At 36.2% G+C, this 23645-nt stretch overlaps 1 protein-coding gene and 1 long non-coding RNA gene across 2 annotated transcripts in view; one reads left to right on the top strand and one right to left on the bottom strand.

The window, feature by feature from the left end:
• Nucleotides 1-23645, bottom strand: part of SBF2 (SET binding factor 2) — a 257710-nt gene that overhangs the window by 148440 nt on the left and 85625 nt on the right. The window contains 1 exon segment of the mRNA XM_040559185.1: nucleotides 3214-3351. Within this exon segment, the coding sequence (XP_040415119.1) occupies nucleotides 3214-3351 (138 nt within the window).
• Nucleotides 19750-21137, top strand: LOC121071162. Its single transcript, XR_005820408.1, has 3 exons — nucleotides 19750-19983; nucleotides 20076-20198; nucleotides 20747-21137. It is a non-coding gene; the product is annotated as an uncharacterized LOC121071162 (long non-coding RNA).

The raw sequence follows: 23645 nt of genomic DNA on the forward strand, positions 1-23645 counted from the left end.
TCTAATGATCAGTCAGTCATGTTCCCAATTTTAGATTCCTGTTAGGGTCAAACTTTCAAATGCTTGGTTTTAATTTCAGATGAGGAACTTATCTTTATATATATTTTACAATTGTTATTGGAACAATTAAATGAGACTAGCGTCTTATAACAATTCACAGGGGATTAAATGGGAAAGCTGCATCACCTGCATTCATGGCAAGAAGTGAGTTCTATTCCCCTATGTAATGGACTGTCGTATGTTTACCTTCTTCATGAGTACAGATTTGGAGTATTAATCAGACTAGATCTAACGTTGATCTTTTTGATATACTGTCATGACTTGATGAAGGCTGATCAAACAATGGACCAACATCTATACAAATACTAAGTACTGCATTGATTCAAAATGTCAGTATTGCAACAATGCAAAGTACGATTCACAGGTGTCTATCAAATACTCTATATTCTGCCCAGGGTTGGGAAGCTGAAAAGAGCCCATCAGCATATTACTAGAACCTGTGCTTTTATCATCTCTGGAAAAGTTGTAATGACAGACAACTGCCAAGAGATCAACTGAATCCAGGGCTTTCAGAGATACCAAGGACAATACTTTTTCCTGTACGCTCCTGCATAGAGCTTTGACAATTGCTATATTAACCTTGTATCCTAGACTACCATAGGTATACCTAGACACACCATGTGAGTACAGTCTCCTTACTTTTCAAGTGGCATATGTATGCTAACTATCCTGTGACAAACAGCTGAAGCAGTAATGAAAGCAACTGGAGTGAGAAAAGTAGACTTCTCAAGCCAAGCTTAACAAATTGTGTCAAAAAGAGTATTGTATTTTTATGCAGGAGGCTCAAAAAAGGTTCTCTACTTCTCTAGCATTCAAAAGAAGAGAAATGACTTTGCTTTCACTTTGCAGTTTAACTAACCACAGAAACTTCCAAGGGTTGGGGTTTTGGTGTTTTCTGAAGATGATTCTGCCAAGTCAAAGAGCATATCTACACTAGCTGAAATCTGACCAGTCTTAAATACGTGCAAGATTTACCTGGTGCAGGCTAACTAGGAAGGAAAGAACCATTCCTTTTGGAAACTGAATCTTTGTCATAGTGTGTTATATTATTAGGTTAAAACTTGAATGGAATTTAACTGTGAAAAGCACTATCCAGATTTCATTGTAAATCATGGACATTGTTTCCTGGATTGTTTGTTTAATAAGGTGTGCATGTGAACGGTTAAATCAACATCACTTTCGTAGCCCAATGCTTCATAAGCTTATGTTTCATTACAGATTGTACATGTGCTGAATTCTTGTCTAATGACCATGTAGCAGGGCACATTCAATTATTCTCTTTGGGTTTTAGAAAGAAACAGGAAGTTTGGCTATAAACAAAACAGTCATAGAATAAATTTCACCACAGCAAGTTCATCTGAAAAATATGCATTCTTTACAACACAGCCAGGAATGGCATTATGAGAACCAACATCCTGCTGCTCTCAAATTTAATTTTTTTTTTTTCACTACTTAGGCAATATAAGAAAATAACCTTTTAGTTAATACTGGATGTTTTGGGATGAGCATTACTTGGAAGATGTGGATCATGAATCAAAAGCAGCTGCTAGAAACCACAGGATAAATAACAAGTTTGCTAAATTTAGTATATGTTATGAAATACATAGAGTGCAAGAAGAGTCAACCATTGTAAATTTTTATCAGCTGGGAAAGAATTACTGTAGAATGTTTCACTCTTTACTTATTAAGTAAAGGAAATCAATAGGAAGATGTCAGCTAATCTACACTAAAATATATCTACTCTTCAGTTACATTTCTGCTTTTAGCTCCTTCCAATAATGTACAAAAATAGCCATTTAAACGGTAGCGTTAATGAAATAGGAACAATTATTATTTTCTGGCTTCCAATTGTGCCTAGAAAAAGCACAATATTATTGCTACTCCACATCTATTAATTATTCTACAAGGCAGAGAAGGATTTCAACACCAGTATTGAACAGAATACATTTGGACCACTAAAAGCATGTTCTTAAAATAATTAATGGTGTTACAGTTCTTCACTAAAATAGACAAAAATTTTACTTAGCCCCTTAGGTAATTTTAACTAAGTTTTTAATATTCTTAATGCCAAGGCTTTACTTATTTTTGATTTTTCATGTTGGAAAGAAAATATTTCAAAACATAACAGTCCGCAATTACGGACTGGATTAGGTTTTCCCTAGGTTCTAACTACTAAAGATTCCAAGTATTAAGTCATAGCATAGATTCTGTGAAGTACTTTACATCAAATGGGAAACAAAATGTCTATTTTTGAAAGATTGAGGTTGCCCAAAATTAATTAAATGCATGTTTAAAACAAACACTGCCAAGTAGCTGACACCCAAAATCTGACCTGCCTAAAAGCTGAAGAATTTTTCTATTAGTTTTACAATCTTGCTATTTACACCCACACCAGTCTTGCCAATAAATGCACTTCCAGAAATATGTATGTAACATCACAGCATACGTGTACACATTTATCCTGTGCTAGTCTGATAGAGATGTCCAGCAGAGGGAGCAGAAGTTAATAAACCTTTATCTTAAAGGAAATGAGAATCATTCCTGCTATGTTAAACACAGAAATAAATGAAAGGAACATTTTGTTGACTGTCCCATTAACAAAATCAAAACAAATGGTGGCAAAAAATAAATAAGCATATGGTGGAGAAAAGAAAAGCCTTTGGTTGAAAACATGGGGCAATGGGTACAAGTTACACCAGGGAAGATTCTAATTGGACATAGGAGGATTTTTTTAGTGTGAGAGCAATCAATCATTGGAATACTGGAAAAACCTCAAGGATGTGGTGGATTCTCTAACTCTTGAGACCTTTAAAGTTTGGCTAGACAAGGTGTTAGACTATCTTGCCTAGGCCCTGCTTTCAGCATTTAAGATGGACCAGATGACTTCTGAGGTCCCTTCCAACCTGGGATTTTCTAAGATTCTCATTCTCGGTTTTATTAAGGTGTTTTGTTTGTTTGTTTAAGCAGATAAAAACAACAACAACAAAACACAAACAAGCACATCAAGTTTACCTTGGAAGAAAAATACACACATTTATATATGACGGAACAATAAATTCTTAGCAAGAAGAGAAAGATACTTTCTAAAATTATTAATCTTCTATGTCTAGACACCTTTTTCTGCATTTTTGTAACTTACTGTAAAGATTTTACCTGCAGATTAATCTCTGCTTCATAGAAAGTTAAGCAGGAACAGTAGTGTCTCTCTGAGTCTATATCAGTCAAAACCACCACAAAGAACGTTGGCTGTTTTCTCTCTTTTGAAAGCTGCCATCCTCCAGGTTGGCAAAACTAAAGAAACAAAAAAGAGAGAGAGAGTTAAGCAATAATATCTGTTGTACTAAGAAACATGAGAAATAGTTTTAAACAAGATAACAAAATACTGTCTGAAACAAGAAGTTTAGAAAATTTCATTGAAAGCAAATATATACAGGATTGCAAAATCTGGAGAAAATGGGAAAAACCTAACACGTCTTAGAATTAGTCAGGGAGATGTAATAAACTGTACACACTAAAGATGGTTCCCTTTAAATTCAGTATTCAAGATAATCTTTGCAAGGGTTTAACAGGCAACAACAGGAATAAACTGACAGATAATGCAGGTTTCATTTGGATAACAGGTCAGAATTCGAAGCTAAAAATCATTGTGTCTTGGAATGTCTCCACTTACATTTTTAATTTCTCCATCTATTTCAGGACTCCTAAAACTAGAAGTTGCAACCTACAGATTCATTAGAAACCAAGAAGCTCAACTAAAATTATCTTTGGAAGTACAAAACTACTGATATACAGTACGAGTTGTACACATTTTTGCACATGTATAATAGATATAATAACAGATAAATAGATATAGAATATAATAGAAATAGAATATAATAGAAATAGAAATAAGAATAGATAATAGATATAATAATAGATAGTCAAGACAATCATAAAATACAAACATAGAATGCTGCTTTTAGATATGATTGATTTTTGCATGCAGTGTCACAACTACAGTGTAATCCTTTCCTGTGCAAGTACTAGCTGTATCCAAACCTTTTCTCTTCCTCCCTGCAACATACCTTCCTCTTTTTAAAACAAAATTGTAGAAGTTCAGGACATGAGATCTGCCTTTCTGCTTCCCACACTCTCTTCTTACAAAAATCAAAGGATTAAGTGGATTTCTTCATCTGTAGTCATTATAAGGAGTTATAAAATCTAAGAATGGCTACACTGGATAAGAAAAGAAGTCCAGTATCCTGTTTCCATTAGGAGCTAATAGCAGAAGCTTAAAAAGAGTACAAGACTGGGTAACTGCCCAGTTACTTCTGTCTCCTTACCATTAAAGTTTCCACTAGCCTTCAGCTGACAAGCCTTCTGAGCCACAGGTGATGTATTTGTCCTTAACATTCACTCTTAGCTGTTAAAAACAGCTTTCCTCATTAGTTTATCTAGTCAAAATTAGATATTCCATTTACACCTACTTAAAATCATTCAATACTTACTCCCACAAATGCTTATTTATAGAGCAATATTTTTCAACTATTTATTAATTATCTCTATAAACTTAATTGTGAACATTTGAAATTTTCTAAGATGTCATATCATAACACGGATAAGTTTTGCCATCCCTGTGAAAAATATGTTCAAAGTTCATGACTTCGTATGTCTCAGGGACAAAAAAATTCTTGCCTCGAAGATGCTGTAATTCTTCAAATATATCATATTTTCTTAGAAGACGTTACTCCTGCAGCAACAAGCAGATGAAATATGTGCAATACCTATCACACATATCAAATAAGCTTAAGTCTCTTCTGTATTTATTCCTCCAAGCTGACAAGAGCTGTTGCTGTGTAAGTCACCCTAACCACCGGCAGGAATTCTGACCTCAGAACAGAGGTACACAAGAAGCATGAGTAAAAAGAAATACAGCTCAAAAGCAAAGGGAAAAGTGTTTTGTTTTGTTTTTCCTTCTTTCTATGCCTGAAATACATCACTGATTGATAACTTGTTCCAGAAATGGAAGAGTGGAAGGCTCAAGTTCCAGAAATGGAAGAGTGAAAGGTTGAAATTGATAAGTCAGTTTGCTGAAGATTCTTGAAATGCCCTTTATGGAATTTTGTATTCATTGCTTCTTTTACTGAAGACTTGAACTTCTGTGTCTTGACATACACAGAAAAATCACAATACATTGCTATTAACAAAATCATAAACTTAAAATTTACAAGGCATGAAGGCAACAGGCCATGCCTGGATTGGGAATTATAGAAATAAATAAATACATGAAATTTCTAGAATTGTTAAACAATAAAGATAGCAAAGGAACCAGAGAGAAAGGTTGAGATCTCATGTTTCTATCAATTTCTTCTTTCCCCTGGACATCCACTAAAAGCTGAAAGATTGTGAAAAGTAAGTTGTACGCAAGCATTTACTACACATTCATCTTTAGAACCCCTACAATAAAACTTGGGCAGTCTTAGGTGAAAAGCAGTTAAAACTCTGCCTGATATACAGCTGGTTTTATGATCCTGGGAAAATCTTCAGAACCAAAAGTTTCTCATGTTGTGTTCTTCATATCCTAGATACTCAGCTTAACACTTCTGAGTCTGTATACTTAGAAGTGCTAAGCACTCCTCCCTGCAACTGAGAATGACTGCTGTGAGCATCAAAAAGTACTCTGTGAAAAGACATCCTAGTCATTCCAAGCTAAGCATCCAGTATTAGTCCCCGAGTTTGATAATACTGACCTAATCTCCCTTTGTTTTTCATCCCACATCAGTTAAAAATAAGAAAATACCACCATTAATCTTGCAGGACTGCTATAAAGATAACATAACAGGGTAGATATATACAGACATTATGATGAAAGGATCATCAAAAAGTTTGAAAATTAAATCATTAGAGATCTGTATGTATTGCAAAGGTCAGGAGGTATTTGGTAAATGAAGCCTGGAATCTATACCTCAGAAAAGATAGAAAAACACAACACCACTGAATAGCCGTTTGTTCAACGACTACAAGCCAAAATGCAACAAATAAAGTAACATTCTGGTAATAAATAAATAAATGCAACCTTTTCATGGTATACAGTTAAAACTGAATAATACACATGAAGTAGCTCACACAGCCTTGGCTCTGGCACTTCTCAAGCTCTGAACACTTGAGTTTACAACCATAGCATTCCTCCAGACCTGCCAAGCCTACCAGCTCTGACAGGAGCTCCTTGCTTGCCTCCACAGGCTCCGCTGGTGCCCACTGCCCATTAGCTTTCAGGATAATTCCTCATCGCACAGCTTTAAGTGGGAATCTGTCAGATTGCTGAAAGTCCGGAATCCCGAGACCAATGTCCGTTATAGGCACGCTGAGTAACATCATCCTAAGTGCACATAAAACCTGGGATTTGTGAATATACCACAAGGTGTTGGGCACACCAACGACCAATATGTGAGCTTGATATGTGCAGCTTATGCATAGCTGATTTTTGCACAGTACACACAGAATCTACTCATTTCAAACTTTTAAGTATCAGTAGGTCTATTTTTAATGTTTTTAAAAATAAAGTGTACTTAAATGATATTTCTCTTTGTTGTAATGAAACATTATTGGCAGGTCTACCATATAAAATTTATATCAGCATCTGCCCTGTAAACTTGGAAATGCAAAGTGAAAACCTTTCTAACTATGCCAAGTGACTGCTGAGCTGGGCAGGGAGCTCTCAATACCCCTCTCTCAACTTCCGCACATGTCCAAGCCCTACTCATGTCAGTGAAAATCCTTCCCAATCTTAAAATGATCTTGTGTATAATGCTTTCTACATTTCACTCATTACTCGTGAACAACAATTAGTGACGGTTAAGGAAAACAGCTGAAGCAGAGTACACCCACTGGCTATACAGAGAATCTGTTTTTAAATAAACTGGAAGGAATTTATAAATACAGAGATTGAGAATAAAGACAACATGCTCCTCCAAGAAATTAAACAATGAATGAGTCTCAGTTTCCTTAAAATAAGGTAATAAATATTAGTATAATATTTGAAATGCAAACAACACTGAGAAGAACTTTCCGAATTAGTATAAATACAAGCTACTATCCAGTAGGCTTGTCATTAGAGTCTGGCTACTAAGAACAGGAAAATGTTTCCTTACCAACCAGACGCTATACCAAAACAGACAAAAGCACCACTATGAACATAATTCAAAGGTCATGTGCTTCTTCAGTAAACAAGAAAAGAAAGAGGAGTTTAAAAATGAATGCACTCTCATACTGTTTCACTTATTTGCCAGAATTCTTGGAACCAGAACACAGCTTCTATCAAAGACACTGAAAATTAGAAAGAATCAGATTGTCCAACTCACTATTTATAGAATTCAGCCTCTAAGGGTGGTGAGCGCTTCAAATCCACTCCAGATTACAAGTGATTGCCTTCTAAAATCTGGTGCAAATACCCAGAATTTGGGCTGAAGAATATGGAACAGAGTTCTTCCAGTCAACGTGCTGAAATGACATTTCAAACATTGCCTGAAACTGCAGGTGTTCACTGAAGCAAAGCACTTTCTCTTAGTTACTCCCACAAAATGCTTTCAGATCAAACAAGAATAAGAAATTACACGGGTTTAAAAATCATACATAACATTTTGAAATACTGTAGCTGGGTTTGCCACCTTTAAAAAGTGTTTATGTCATCACCACAAGGCTTCCCTCTAAGGTCTAAATGTGATTAGCGCTCAGTTAAAAGTGACATTTATTTCTTCTAATTTCTATAAGCCAAAAACTTCGTCTTTCCTTAGCTGATAAGTTTGTTCTTCTTTCCTACCTAGAGCCATTGTTGTACTACGCCTTACCTTGTCCTCCTCTGTGAAAATAAATCATTGTACTTATCAGCACATACCTTTGATATACTGTATACAGGTTTCTAAAGTCTGTTGAAAAATTGAAGGCAATAGTCACAACCTCTATTCTAGCACTGAAGGAATTAGGATGTAGGAAGGAGTCTTACTGGATACTATGGAAGTGAAGACTTGATGCTATCACTATACTGAACAGTACGTATCTGGTGTACAAGTGTCATTACAGAAAAAATTTAGTAATTTGTATCCTTATTACAGCTGAAGTGCATTATTTAACCTCCGTACCTGCTGAGCAGAAATTACTCATTTGCTGAACTGCCTGTTAGAACTGCGTCATTTACCCCTGGGCTTGTACCCTCAGGATAAGCAGAGTCCCAAACAAAAACCCAGACCAATGTTCTAGTTGGGTCTGTTTAGCTACAGCCTAGAATACTGCTCTGTCTGCACTTCACATTGTTTTCTGTATCAACAATCCATTAAGCTTTCCATCAGAAATCCACTACTTCTGATGGCACTACCAGAACAGAATGGGGAAAAACCTTGTTCAGAAAGGTTACCACATGATACATTCTTTGCAAGTCATCTTTTGAAAGCATTTTTTGATGAGCTTAAAGAGAACAGATGACTACGTCCATGAAATACCATTACAGACCACTGCAGATATATAATTAAACATCTTTAAAATATATTCTCACACTGTATTTTCTCAAAACATGTTTGTGCACTTGTTTCTTGCTAAATAATATCAAAAGCTATCTGAATGCACATAAAGTAATAAACAATTGAGATCTACTGACAAGACTCGAATTAAGAGATCCCTTTGGGATTTAAAACATCTGACAGATATTCACCTTCCTTCTCATTTTAATTCCTTCACCAAATGTTTGATTCTCCCTTGGATCACTCTGGGCATAATGCTTCATTCTATTGACTCTGCTTCTGTAGGCTTTCTTTTACTTCTCAAATAACTGTGTTTTGTTTTTAACACAAACCATCATCAACTTTTCTACAAAACTCCCTGAAAATAAGGGACCATGTTCTGGACATTATGTGAAAGAATTTTGTTCCATCTGGACTTGCATGACCTAGCACCAGCTGCTGAATATTTCACCATTTCGCCAATCACTTATGTACGGAATTTTGGCACAGGGAAATTTTCTTTTTCAGATGCATACCTCTACTTAAAGCAAAACAAAACAATTACAATGCTCACTGGCATAATAAAAAAGTAATGTTATGAAGCTGTAAATCTGAGGAAATGCTTGAAACTCTGGGGATATCTCTGAACGTAAACAGAACACAAAATATACATAAAATTTTGTAACATCGTCCTGCCTTTCAACATCTTGTATCTAACAAACCGCTTATCTCTCTTTAGCCTAGTCTAAAATGAAACTAATGCACTTAAAGTTACTCAGAATTATTTCCAGGTAAAAGCCTGGAACTACCAGTGCTCAGAAGTATTTTCTAAAATGCATTGGGACACTTTTCTATGACAATTAAATTGGTTTGTTGGTGTTTTTTTTCCCCGTTATTAGAGTGCTGTCTATATACTTGAGGAGATTGCTAGTCACCTGAAGAATAGGAGCCTAGAAAAACAGCTTCAATTTAGAAATGCACTTGAGTATTTTATAGTATTTATCAGTCAAGCATGAAACATTAGCCTTGCCTAATGCACTTTCTTCTCTCCCTCTCTCCTCTGCCTTCCCTCCTTCATCCTTTTTCTTTTGACAGCAGCAGCACTGTGATGCAACAGCAACCATAAACTTTTTCAAGTCTTTAATGACTTCCCAAATGATTTTCTAGATAATGCTATATCGTATCTTTCAAAAGATACGCAGCATGTATAATTATTGCATTGATCAATTTCTTTTTTTTAAAAAAGAACAGCAGGATAATTACCATGCGTCATTCAGCAGTTACAACTGGCATATAGTAAAGTATTTATATGAGCATAAATTTTGAGTTGACATTCTAATGCTAAACTATTCTTCCAGAGCAACTGGTCAATGTTATATAAAATATTACCATAATACACCAAGTCCTCATTATCTTATTTTTATAGTTCATACCTGCACAATCAGATATTAATCCACACCATTAATACCACATCCAACCTTGCTACCATGATCACATTTAAAGATGCATTCCTTTGTACTCTAACAGTTAAAAACCAACCAACCAAACAAACAAGCAAAAAAGAAACATCAGCAAACTTGGGTTACGATCTTTGCATTCATGATCTTGTAATTCCTTAGAATAAACCTGCCAGCAAAGGGTTCCAAGACTCAACACTTCAAGAGAAGGTGCATACATGAGTGCATGTGTGTATAATCAGGTGGTAACGCCCTGTATACTAAAAACAACATTGATCCGAGTTGACAGAGGCCTAGCAGTGAGAGGGCCTGTGCCAGTTGCAGCAAAATAGGCTTAGAGATTTGAAGGAGATGCCAACAGCCTCCAGATGACAAAACGCAGAACAGGAAGTCTTGAAATATGCAAACAAATCAAGAATTCAGAATTTGGTCTTAATATAGACAGTAGAAATTAGACTAAAACATATGCTTGTAAAACAAACCATTCCAGGTTTTGGGGTACGTCATACTCAACCTCTGCAGGATTCAGCTTACTACTTATTCTTGTCTTGTTTGATTCCTCCCATCCACAGACTGAAATTTAATCAGTTTCCTTAAACAGGAGCCAAGTCTTCTGGTCTATCCTCTAGAAATAATGCCAGCAAAATTGCAGTGCAGTCTATCCCAGTAAATTGTTCTAATTTTTCTGAACATTAGAACAGTTCTTCCGATTGTTCTGGTCATCAGAGAGCAAATTCATCTGCCTTCCCCTCTCCTATTCTTTTATTTTCACATACACATACTGCTAAACATGGTGTGCCTCCAAGATCTGGCGTGTGGATGACACTCACCCCAAGCAGCCTTCTGCTAGCTTAGACCAGAGCGAACACGTCCCTCCAATGCCAACACCAGAAAGGCAGTCTGCCCACTGAACTCTTGCAATTACTACAGAGAAATCCAGCACAAGGGAGTATGGGACAGCTAGTGTGAGGAGGGCATTTTGGAAAGCCCAAGGGAGTTTACATGGTCTGGCAGACAACTAGCCCAGCATAAGCACCTCTATCCACGTGAGAAGTAGAAGGCCTGAAATGAGAGTGCATCCAGGAGTGCAGCCTTCAGCTCAGCACCTTGCCAAGCACATGCTCACATCGATCTCTGCCACCTCTCACTCTGTTCGGTTTCACCTGCAAACTGAGGGGACAGAGATAACGGTTCATCACACCAAAAACTTCGTGCAGCCAAGGGAACTTAAATTCAAAAGAATTGGAGGAACTTACAGAAAAGGAGGTATATTTTTCTCCGTTCTTCTGGTCTGTTCATGTTGGAATTTAACAATACTTCTTACATGCCTCATGTTACTGTTACTCACTTAGGGTCACAATCAATTTCCCCTTTTGCATGTGTGAGTTTCCACAAAGAAACAGAAGGGAAAGTACATAAACAGGAAAATGTGGCTAAAAATCTCACAAAGAAACAACTTCTCATGCGAGTGAAAGCCTCGACTAGGACCTGAAATAAATCCCCCAAAAAAGTTTACTGGATTGCAAGATGAATGTATCCCATTAAAACAATGAATTCTGTGCATTGGCTGCTCCTACAGAATTTTACATTTCCATAGTGTTAATGAAGAAAGATCAAATGCACTTCCTGTCAGCACGCTCCCCGAGATCAAATTAAAATACATCACCATCTGCAGCAGCATGAAAAGAGAGCTGAAAAGTCTGGTGCTTTCCATGAAGTTCCAGTTTCCTGTGTGGAAACAGGGAATCAGCACAGGACCACACTTGTCCTCTGTTCCCCCGAAGTCAAGTGCTGTGTTACTACCAGTGAGTGCTGCTGCCAGACTACGTTACAGGCATGACTTCTTATGCATGTGGCACGAAAAATACCTGTGCGAGAGCTGGTCTAGCAAAAGCTCTAGTGTAAACAACAAGACTTGGTGCCAGTGCAAATGCTGTCACGTGCACTAATTAATGGCTTGTCAGCAGAACAGCAATTCTGACAAATAAACTGCATTTCCTCTAGGTAGGTTTGCATAATTTAGCAGTTTCTAAACAAGATAATAACAGATTCCAAAATCTGCCAAACTGATACTTCAGAGAGGACTGGCAATGAGGAAGTTTGTACTTCTCAGTTCCTATCTAATCCTGGTACCTGCTTTTTCTTCAGTTCAGCATTTCTCCTTTGTACTCCATCTTTGAAAGACATCTTGGGTTTGAGTTCCGTGCAATCTCCAGAAAACTGCAGCTTGTATGTTCTCCTTTCTCCATCATAAGCAGAGTAAAATAGAACATCAGGAATTCTATTTAAAATTGTATGTCTGTAAAATGGGAGCATCTTATTTCATAAGATGTTACCGGAATTAAAAAAAGAGAAAGAGTGCAAGAAACTTTGATAAAATTCAACATTTTCAAACAGACTAGCTCAAGAAACTTGCATGTAAAATGAAACCGCTGAGAAGCTCTTTACCACTAATATTAGTTAATATTCCACAAGTTTTCCAGAAGGGGAAAATACCAGGGAACTAGAGACCACATACATTATTTCTATGCTTTAAAAGGGTCACAAGAATGTCCACAAGAATTTATGGACTAGTTCAGCACAACAGTGAGCTCACATAAATCAACAAAAAGGTAGTTTGAAGCTGTATCAGAGACAAAAATCAAAGTCAGAAACAGAATGATAACTGGTATGTTTATGTAGGGAAAAAAAAAGCCATTAAAACATTTTTAAGCCATTAAGCCTTTTTTTTGGGGGGGTGGGGGTGGGGTAACAGAATTACAACCCGGCTAATAAATGCAACCACAACAGCAGGACATACAGGATTTTTTATTTAATTAATTGATTAAAGATACTTGATTTGGTGCTATGTGATGATTAAACTTTTTATAAGAAATTACTACAGCTACATTCTATGGATTAAAAGACTACCTTCCTGACAATTTGGGAAAGAGAACTATTAGCAGACATACACATCAATGAAGCTACCTCTACTGGGGTTTTTCAGACAGCAGTGCTTCGTCTACCACTGCTTGGTATATTTATAACCAAATCAACAGTCATCTAGAAAGTTTACTGGTAAAGACCACCAGTAACTCAAAAATTAATAGTATGACATTATGAGACTAAAATATTAATCCGATGGGAAACACATGAAGAAAAAACAACAACAAAAAAGGCACTTTAAAATCAGGCATTTTAATCAAATGAAACTGCAGTTAATGCTTCCCATTCCCCCTCCCCCCACACACACACACACATTTAAGCTATAACTCAGAGGATTGAGGACAGTTGTAGAAGGCACCACCTCAAGACAGCATTATCTAATTCCCAAACCTCCTCCCAGCTAAAAAATCCTCATTCCTTCCCATGTGTCATTACTGGGAAGTCCCAGAATTGCTACAAAAATCACTTGAGAATGTGGTGTAGAGAATGCAGAAGAAAGTTTTCTAACTAATACAAAAATACATAACTAGGGCTGGAAAACAAATATAATATTGTGAGTTTAACAATAAGAGATTCCAAAATCTGTCAAATCTCTGCTGAAATCTCAAAAGATTTTGATTACAAATCTCAAAGAAATCTCAGCTTTTTCTTTTTTTTTTTCTAAGAGAGTTGAAAAACACTTTATTGAGATGTTAGATAAGAGGTTTATAAGATACACAGATAAGGTGTTTACTAAGTGGACTGCAGATAAAAGCATTCCCAGATCCAGTGTATTACAAGATCCAGAAGTCATCATCATAAAAATTCAAACCTCAAAATAAGATGTCACTCTCTAAGAAGGGGATGAAAACTGGGACAGGTTATTGGGGTAAGCAGTGGGCTCACCACAGTTGGAGTCCAAGTCCTTAACTCATAAATATATATATATATATATATATATATATATATGTAATTCTGAAAGATGCTCCTGAAATTAGCTTTTGCAAGACATCATTCAACACCTGTGTGTCAGAGCAAGTCAGCCCATACTGTGGTGGAGGTTCCTCTAACCTTCAAATCTGTATAGGAAACCTCTTGCTCACCTCTTTCCATTTTAGGGCTCAAAAGTGCTCATAATACTTGAAGCTTTACACTATGATATTATAATCAAATCTCATACTTCAGAGCTTCAGCCATTCATGCATAGAGATTTAGACAGAATTTCCACCAAAGTACCTAATCAGACATCCAAGTTTTTGCAAGAGAGCCAACAGCAGAGATCCAGCCCATCATTGGGCTGGCAGGTGCTGCAGAGAATTCTGGCTGACCTATCTTGCTTACAAGACTAAGTGTCATGTGCCAAACCAAGGGCTGAGAAGAAATTTTCTACCAAATCAAACTGACAGGATTCAGGGATTTTTTTTGTTTGTTTGTTTCCTTTGCAGTGTATAGCATGTTGGTATCATCAGTGCAATCAATTCACTTAAGCTCAGGAGATGCTCTAGTCTTATCTTCACCTCAAAATGCCATCAGTTTGTACAGAACAGAACCTTTCTGATGTAACTGGAATTGCTGGACATCATATCACGTATCAGTGGTGCTAATTAATAGACTCCGGTCAGACTAAATCAACTGACGCATTACATATGGCTTCTCCATGAAGCCAGAAAGTTGGGAGAAAAAGTTTAAAAAAGAAACCAATTCGTTTAAAAAAGGAATTTTTTTGTTGTTGTTGTTTTTTATAAGCAACATACAATATAAAATGCTATAACATTTGAAGTAAAATTTGCTTCTTGTACTGAATAGGATTGAATACAGAGGCATAAAGAATTTTCATGTGGGTTGATAGGCACTAGGTAATTATATCATGGCTTGATAATTTAATAGAAAATAATTGGCAGGCTCAATAATTGTAAAATACTTCACTGCTTGAAAATGCCAGTGATTGCTAATCAATTAAAACAATGCAAAGTTAAGACAACTGAAATATGCAAGCTGCTTACTTTACTGCGTGGAAAAGAGCACACATTTCCCTTTATGTCCCAAGACAACTAACAAGTGCAGAAAAATACCCTGTATAAATACACTTGCACATCTCAATTGCATGCAAGCTTCCTCTGTGGTGACTGCACACCCAGAAAAGGCCTCCTCTTATTTCTTTACTGGCAAGGTAACTCTAGTTGCTTGTATCCCAATGCAGCTAGGCTGCCCTTGTAATTTCTTTCAAACTGACCATTGTTGAACGTCATCTATTATAGATCACCTCATAAAATACAGGGAATTGAAATAGAAACCACATCTTTTTCATGTAAACGGCAAACAAGAGATGGGCAATATATGTAATTATTACAATAAACTTGATAGCAAAATATTATCAAAGAATTGCTACATAATAGCAGCAGCTATTGAATTGTAAAAATTGGTACATGGAAAATAAAATGTTAACAACAACATTCTTATTGAAAATGTTAAACGAATAACATGCTTCTGCTTCAAAACTAATCAGATGTTCATGGTACTCCTATATATAAAAATAGAAACACTAGTCAGCCGTGGGGGGTTCCCTTCTATTGTCCCATAAGTATACAGAGGAAATAGAAATATTTCAAGGCATCTGTAATGTCCTACATACTTTGAATAAAAGAAAGAGCCAAATCACTTAACAGTACTGAATTTTATTCCAAATTATACCCAAGAGGAAGCCATCTGCAGGAAAAATAAAAAGTAGAAGAAAAAAAAAAAGAAAAAACACAACACCAGACTTTTGACTTGGACATCACTTGTGCAATACAGCTATCCAAAAGGACAGCATGTTCTTTTGAAAGAATGACTACTTATTCTTTCATGATACAAGAACCATGAAAATCACCTGAAAACTTGGGGACTTTCTTTAACCACTATTAATAGACTGTACAGTGTGCTGGTGAAATATTGAAGTAGTTTTTTTTGTTGTTGTTGCTTTATCCCTCATTTAATATAATATATTACACAGCCAAGCAAACCACAGCTGCTAGAGTCAAGCTTGAAAGAAGACTGAAATACAAGGTCCAAATTGTGTGAGTGGCTCAGCATTGACACCTACAAGCCCATGAAAGTGTGAAACTGCTGCTTTAGACAACAGATGACAGGTAACATTTCCACAGGGAAGTAAGAACACAGCTTTCCATATGCTCACACTAAAACTAAAATTCAATATATCATGAAGTTTATAAAATGCTACTGCAAGACAAAATCTGTATTGGTAATATGATGACTATGTCATGTGCTGGAGATGTCAACATCTCAGACGTGACGGTCTTGTCTGAGCAGCAAGGACTGCAAAGCTGCCTACACGTGCATCAGCGTATTCATCATTTTGTCTCAGGAGTAATGATACAAGATGAGCAGAAATAGTCTGCTGCATGCAATGTCTCCTGATGCATCAGTGTTTCCTAGATGCTTAAGTCTTCAAAATACAAAACAGATCATACTAAAAAAATATGAAAAATATTTGCTGTAAACTCCAAACAAATTATGTGAAAATTTGAAAATAACTATGCAGTACTGGACAAACATTAGAAGAATAGTATATGAGCTTTGACAATGTGTGTATGGGTTACATTAAAAAAATGAACTGAAAAAACAAGCAAAAAAAACCCTTTCAACAGTTGCATACCAGGAAACATGTGTTGACCCACAACATTTGGAAAGCTAACAGTTCTGTTCTAAACTCAATCTACAACAGCACAAAAGAAAAGCAATTTTTCAGAGTATTTGGGGATTGGAGAACCCTTTAAAAACAGAGCAGAACATCATGGAATTTGCAAAAAATTATTTTTTCTTAAGAAAAAGCATACCAGACATGAGATATTACCTAAATAATTTTGGCCAACACAAGTAAGTTCACAATAGAGTGCCTTAATGATTTTTCAATTACACCCAGATTTTATTTGTACCTAAATAGAGAACAGAGACCAATGGATGGAGACTCTATTTTTCAATAAATACTGTTCTGCACCCCACACCCCATAGATATATTTTCAAAATAATGCACATTTTCTTAAATACTTTAACATTACCAACTTGAAAACACTGATTGTGTACAGGCAAAGTGTTACATGCAGGCCTACAAATTCCTGTAAGTAGTCAGAAAATTACTGTACTGTATTTCATAAACTACATTTACACCCAGAACTACAACAACAAAAAAAACCCTCTCTATACAAAGAGAGAACTATGCTCTAATTTCTTTTTAATTTAGCTCAAATCTTCAGTATATGACTGTAAGCCTAAAAGTTAAATGTCCAAACTAATTTCATCTTTTGCAGTTTTGCCTAAGGCTAGGAAATAAATGTATGAAAAAAGAAACAGCTCCTCTTATTATTATTGTAAAAACAACTCCTACTGGTACTGCTGGTTTGAAGGACTGAAGCTCATATTTTCAGAGACTGTCCAGCCTGAAATAACAAAGACCTATAATGTACACATACTAACAATGCCAACTAGCTGGTACTAGCTATAGTTTTATGTTGACTTATGCTTTTTTATATAATTAACCTGGATCCCATCAACTTAAATCCAAGAGTTATCCTACATCCATATATTAAAAACTTCACAAGTTCGACAAAGGAAAATACCAAGTCCTGAACCTGGAGAATAATTTCTAAAAAGCAAACTATACAAATTCATCAAATTAATCGTTACTATCCAGTGATTTTTATAGATGGGTTCAACTTCCTGTCCATCTGCAAATATGGTAAGAGATCCATTAGAACAAATACAGATAGGCTGACATGAAAGCCTAGTGAAAATGCTTGTAACCTGCTCCATGCAATATTGCCGTCTACTAAACCATCAGAAGTCTAAACTCTCTTCTCATAACTAGACTTCTCATAGCTATGAACTAAAAAATGTGTTTGTATTACTATGGAACAACTCACGAATATTAAAAACATTCCTCCAATTGTCCGCATTAAAAAAAAAGTAAAGAAAATAAACAAGTGACTTAAGCAGATGAGCAGCAGATATGGGAATGGAGAACATACCACAACACCCAGGTCAAAATTAAGCAGAGGGAATGAAAAGAATAGTTCTGCCAGGATCTAGACAGTGTTATCTGAAACTATAGGTTATGAGAAAGCTCATTGACTTGTGTTCTCAGTTTGCAAACCACAAGCAAAACACTACCTCCAAGTCACAGAAATTGCCATCAAACGTCCAGATGTAACGACCAAGCCGTCAAACTACATACTGCCAGTAAGAGAACTGACATCTCTGTGCCCTCAGCTCACTGTTTCAGACATTTTATGGTTCAAAAACAGAATTATAACAACCACAGTAGGGGGAGAGGGAAAATATCAACAAAAAAAGACATAATTTATTTCATTATTGTTAAGCCAAAAGAAATTAACAATATACAATGATTTATCAGCATTTCAGAGTAAGAACTGGATGTATAAACATGTTTACAGACTGAGTGGCAGACCAAAATTTGAATCATTATCCACAGAGTCTGTTTCAGTTGGCCTTCCCACCAGAATCCAGGAAAATGTAATTTTCTATCATAACTGACCACCTACTCTTCGGTCACCCAGTGACATGCAGCTTTTTGACCCATTCTTCACTTACCTCTGGTTCCAAAATCTTGCTTTATCTTACAACATTTCCATTATGACCTCTAATAAATATCTTTCACTTATATTCCATTGGTAAGTACATGGTTTGAGATGCCACATCCTTTGATCCCTGTACTGAAGAAATTTAGTCTGATTCTACATGATTTAAAAAAAAAAAAAAAAAAAAAAAAAAAGGGCTGCTGAACAATCGTTTTTCCTTGCTGCAACTACATCAGATCCTTTGCAGAACCCTTTCTTGGGTTCTCTCTTAAACACTGATGACAAGGCTTCCAATATGTTAGACTAAAAATTTACCATCCCCTTACATGGCCTCACAGATTCCATCCCACCCCCCACTACTTCTCTTCAATGTTATATTTCTCCAGACACTTAAGGAGTAACATACTTTTTCTATGCTGGTATTCATTTTCTTCAATAGTTCAATATACAATCAATGCACACTGGAAAAACGTCAAGCATGCCTTAAGCCTTCTCATCTCTGAGATATCTTCCTATGAAAAGTTTTGGTTAAATTAAGACTTTTGGGCATCCTTTTCTTTAATTTTTGCATCAGCCTTTAATTCTAAATTGGCATATACTTAAACTAATTCTCCCTAACAGGGAAACAAGTAATCTTAAAGTCAAAGCGCCGTTTGTAGTGAGGTATAAGATGTGATGCTATCTGCCAGTTCTTTTCTCATTCCTCATGTTACCTTCAAACCTCTGTTTGCCACTGTGGTTGCTAACAGTTGCAGTAAACAATTTCATTTGTGACTACAAAGATCTTCCACATTAATCCAAACTTCATAGAGAAAGAGTCCTGTAGTTTCTTTTTTAGCCATTTGTACAACTAGGGAACTTTCTCTGTTACACCGCCTCCTGCAGTCCAACTCCACCTAACATTCAACAATGCGCACTTTACTCACATAAATACTTTGGCAGCATCCCACTCATGAAAAGTAACACTCTCTTTTTGAAATTGATTTTTTTTTCCCCATTCAGAGAAATTAAAAAACAATTTTAAAGCTAGACATATTGCACTTCATCAGAGGGAAGCTGCTGGAGAAACACAGGCAGAATGTCATCACTCAAGACACAGCCTTATGGAAAACAGTGGCTAACACTCCTACGTTTGCATGAAGAGATCTTCAATACTCATAGTGGGCAGACCTCAGTTTTATGGCTCATCAAAAGCTTGCCCATTCCAAAAAATACTTCCCCAAAGCCACAATGAGACAGCAATACTGTAGCCATGACTCATTCCCAAGAATATCAGCTCCTTTTCCCTATACCATTGTGAATTTTGACTTTGTCTTGCATGTGCCAAGTATCCTATCCCCAACAGTCTCAGAGATGAACAATTCCTAGGCAGAATTTACACATCCTGTAAAAATGAAATTGGTGGCCTGCAGGAAGAAAATCTCAGGCCTTGCCTCAGAAGCAACATAGTCCGTGATCTTTTTTCCTAAAGGTGAAGTCATGGCAATAAGGAAGAAGGTAAGTACTACATAATTGAACTTTACAGATTTAGATTGGTTTTCCTATAAGCAACTTCGATAACAAAATTATGTACCATCTTAAATTGACAGAACCAAAGTTACTAACGCTGTCCACTTCCACAAACCCATCTTCATGAAACTGGCACAGCAACAGCATCTCACTTGTTGGCCTCTTGCCTGAAGCACTGACCGCACCCTCTAACCGTAATAACAGTGAGCACAATTTCTGGAACGATATGACAGGATTTGAACAATCCGGGCATTCTTCCTCTTCTGTGGTGACTGTGTGTTTAGTAAGGTGCATTTGTACTTAACTAAAAACATAAAGACTTGTATATTTTTAAGAACACTTGCTTAATGTTATTGGATGCAGTAAGTCAGCATCTTCATTAATATCTTTAATTTCGGTTGACTTCATACTTCACTGATTTAGTCAGTGGCTAAAAAAAAAAAAATTAACAAAGAATTTATCCTGACACTGAGAATGCAGCATAGTCTATAAGTTATATTCATAGCTACCAGAGCAATGCCAGCAGATCATGTTTTACAATAAGCATGAGAAAAAACACAGCTTTTTTCTCCACACCAGGATGGATACATTTCTGTATCATTTCATGTAAATTCCCAGCTACAGTAACGCTTACTAGCATTAGCTAGTATTTACAATTAAAACTAGGGTTATTCTTTATACTTTAGTAATCTTTAGGTCCACTTGCTCCCCAAAACTGACATTCTACTCTGTTTTTTCTTTCTGTCCCCAGTGACTTCAGAACACCTGCAAATACAGCTCACACAGCAAATTAAGCTCTGTTTGCAGGGATAAAGTAAAAAGCACAGAAGAAAAATCAAGAACCGTGTCCTGCTTATAATATAGTAAAAGAATAGTAAATCACACAAATAACTGTTCATTTTCAAAAGATTTAAATTAGCAATGAAACAAAAAGGTTGGAAATCTTTACATTGACTGATATTCTTAGGTTCCTAAGGGTTTACATTCTGTCCTTCATGAAATACAAACTCTATAGCTGAGAAGAAAAATTACTTATGAAATTATACCTATGCGAGTTATACTTGCCTTAGGTAAATAAATGTCCATCTATAAATGGTAGCTTGCAACTCAATATTCTGCAGCATGAGTTACTAGAGGGAAAATAAATGCTACAAAAAGAAAGCCTGGATCATGCCTTTTTATTTCCACAAAACACATGACATGCTAACATTTGTACAATAATTACATGCCTAAATGAAGATTCAACGATGGCCTATGATTCAATGCCAATATTCTTAGTATTGAAAAAGTTACAAATCTTCAAGTAACATCTTTAAGATGTACATAAAGAGAAAAGTTGCACCATAATATTTTCACCTTATCTAGCACTTTCACTAATCAACTTAGCATGCAAAGTGTCATTGATCTACCATACTTAAATGCAACAAGAATTTTTTCACTTGCTCTAATGCCTTGCACTTTTCTAAAATCATTTCAGAACCTCCCTCCCAACACCCCAGCCTTCAAACATGTTCAAAATATGTTTAAGGAGATAATCCGATGCTCAACAGCATACATTGTGTCTTTCAGCACACCAAAAAGCTGTTCAAAACTGAAGAATTATTACAAATCTAATATTTCCACACCAGCTTGGAAACTGTATCCCAAATGCCAGAAAGTAGAGTATAAATGGTGCTAGTACTTCCCATACCTTAAAAGAAAAGCTGGGAGTGGGAAATCACTGATCTCCCTGAACCGACTGCAGCCACTTGTTTACGAGCTTACTAGAATCACTTTACAATGTGAGAAAATTCAGATGGAACATAAAGATGACCTCAACATTCTTTGCCGCACAGCAAAATTTAGATTTTTTTTTTTAATTCACTGCCTGTAACTGTGTCACCTTAAGTGACCAAAAGGAACTTCAGAAAAGCAAAGGTGTGTGGAAAAGCTGTGCATATCATCTGTCACAAGAAATGAGATAAGCTGAACAGAGGATGCTAACAGTATAATGTACCCTGAGCTTCCTATACATAGGCAAACATGCTACTGACAGTTCATATGGATTTTAGACAACTACGCTATGGCAGAACAGGGCTGATGGGCACCTCAGACCACTTAGGAATACATTCTACATACAATCCATGTTATGAAACCAGGACTGTCTACAGCTAAGGCTATGAAAAATACTGCCATGAAAGCAAATATAAATGGTCAGAGTCTCTTATGCCTTGACAATCAGTGTTTAAAAAAACATATTGCTTTAAAAATGCAAAAAGAATACAAACATGTTTCATAAGAATCCTTGCTATAAAAACACTTATGAGCTCATTATAAAATAAGGAAGATAAATGCATAATACTGTAATTGACATTGCTGAAATTTAAAGGTTGTTTCTTGATTCCAGCACTAATCCATTAAGTGTTCCAAAGAAGATTCATTGCCTCTAAGAGAGGGAGAGAACAGCTGCAATAGGTGGACAATTATAAACAGAAAATAAATCAGGAGAAGTGTTTGTACAGTGAAATAATACAAGTGTTTGATCAGTCACATGGTCAACTGATTGCTGTTTTGGGAACTAGCATATAACCCTGTGCCCTTGCCAAAGATTTTCTGCGTAATGTTGAAAAGCCACTTATTACAGGTATTCCCTAATTGCTACAACTGGACACCAAAGTCACAGGGCTTGACTTTCAGAAGTGCTGAGCAGGCATACTCTTGAAAATGTTTAGTTTGGCAGGAAACTCAGCAATGTTACCAGCCTGAAAAATCTGGGTCAAACAATTCAGATTTGGCAAACAAAGTTGATGCAGACTTAAAAGTGTCACACCTTAATAAAACACAGTGTGGTGATAAGATTCTTGAGCCAGGAACAGAACCACTTACATCAAAGAAAGTGAGTTGAGACCCTTTCCCCCTTCAATGCATCAGAGGCTAGGAGCTGACGATCCAGATTCACCTAGGACCCTTAGTGATTTTAGTCCCTTCTGATCATCTCAGAGGTATTCACTACTTCCGTCTAATACATTTTTCAATTCAGTAATCAAAAAGTTAAGACTTTCTAATACATAGCTAAAAACAGTAACAACCACCACCACTATCACCAAACCTCTTAAGAGAGAGATTCAGAACAAAGCAATGACAACCATTTCTAGAACAAGGTTACAGCATCAGGCATGCCCAGAACCCCTCTTTGTGTGGTAATATAGTGCAAATACATTCTCCACCTCTACTGCAACAAAACCTTTACATATCCACAGAATTTTTAGGAAAAAATATGGAAACACTAAAATTAATTGATGGTGTTGATGTCTGGCTTCGGTGTCTAGGCAGAAAGAAAAATAAGAGTTCTAAAATATATTTTTAAAGTTAATTTCATCAGCTGTGACAGCTCAACAGTGATAATACTTTAAGAGACCAAACTAGCACCAGAGAGGGAATTTGTACCTCATGTACCTCATTTGTACCTCATGGACTCTGTCTTCAGTCCAGAACAGCATCATTCTGTCGGTATCCTCCTTGAATCAATTACTAAACAAATTTGAGATCTTCTTTCCCAATACAGTGTGGAAATTAAAATTAAATAAGAAAGAATCTACGGAATGACTGTTCTAGACTGTTCTGTCGCTACCTTAGCATCCTGTAACAAAAATCTCAGGAAGGCTTTTTTT

Source organism: Cygnus olor, chromosome 5, assembly GCF_009769625.2.
Source record: "Cygnus olor isolate bCygOlo1 chromosome 5, bCygOlo1.pri.v2, whole genome shotgun sequence".
Classification (NCBI taxonomy): Eukaryota; Metazoa; Chordata; class Aves; order Anseriformes; family Anatidae; genus Cygnus; species Cygnus olor.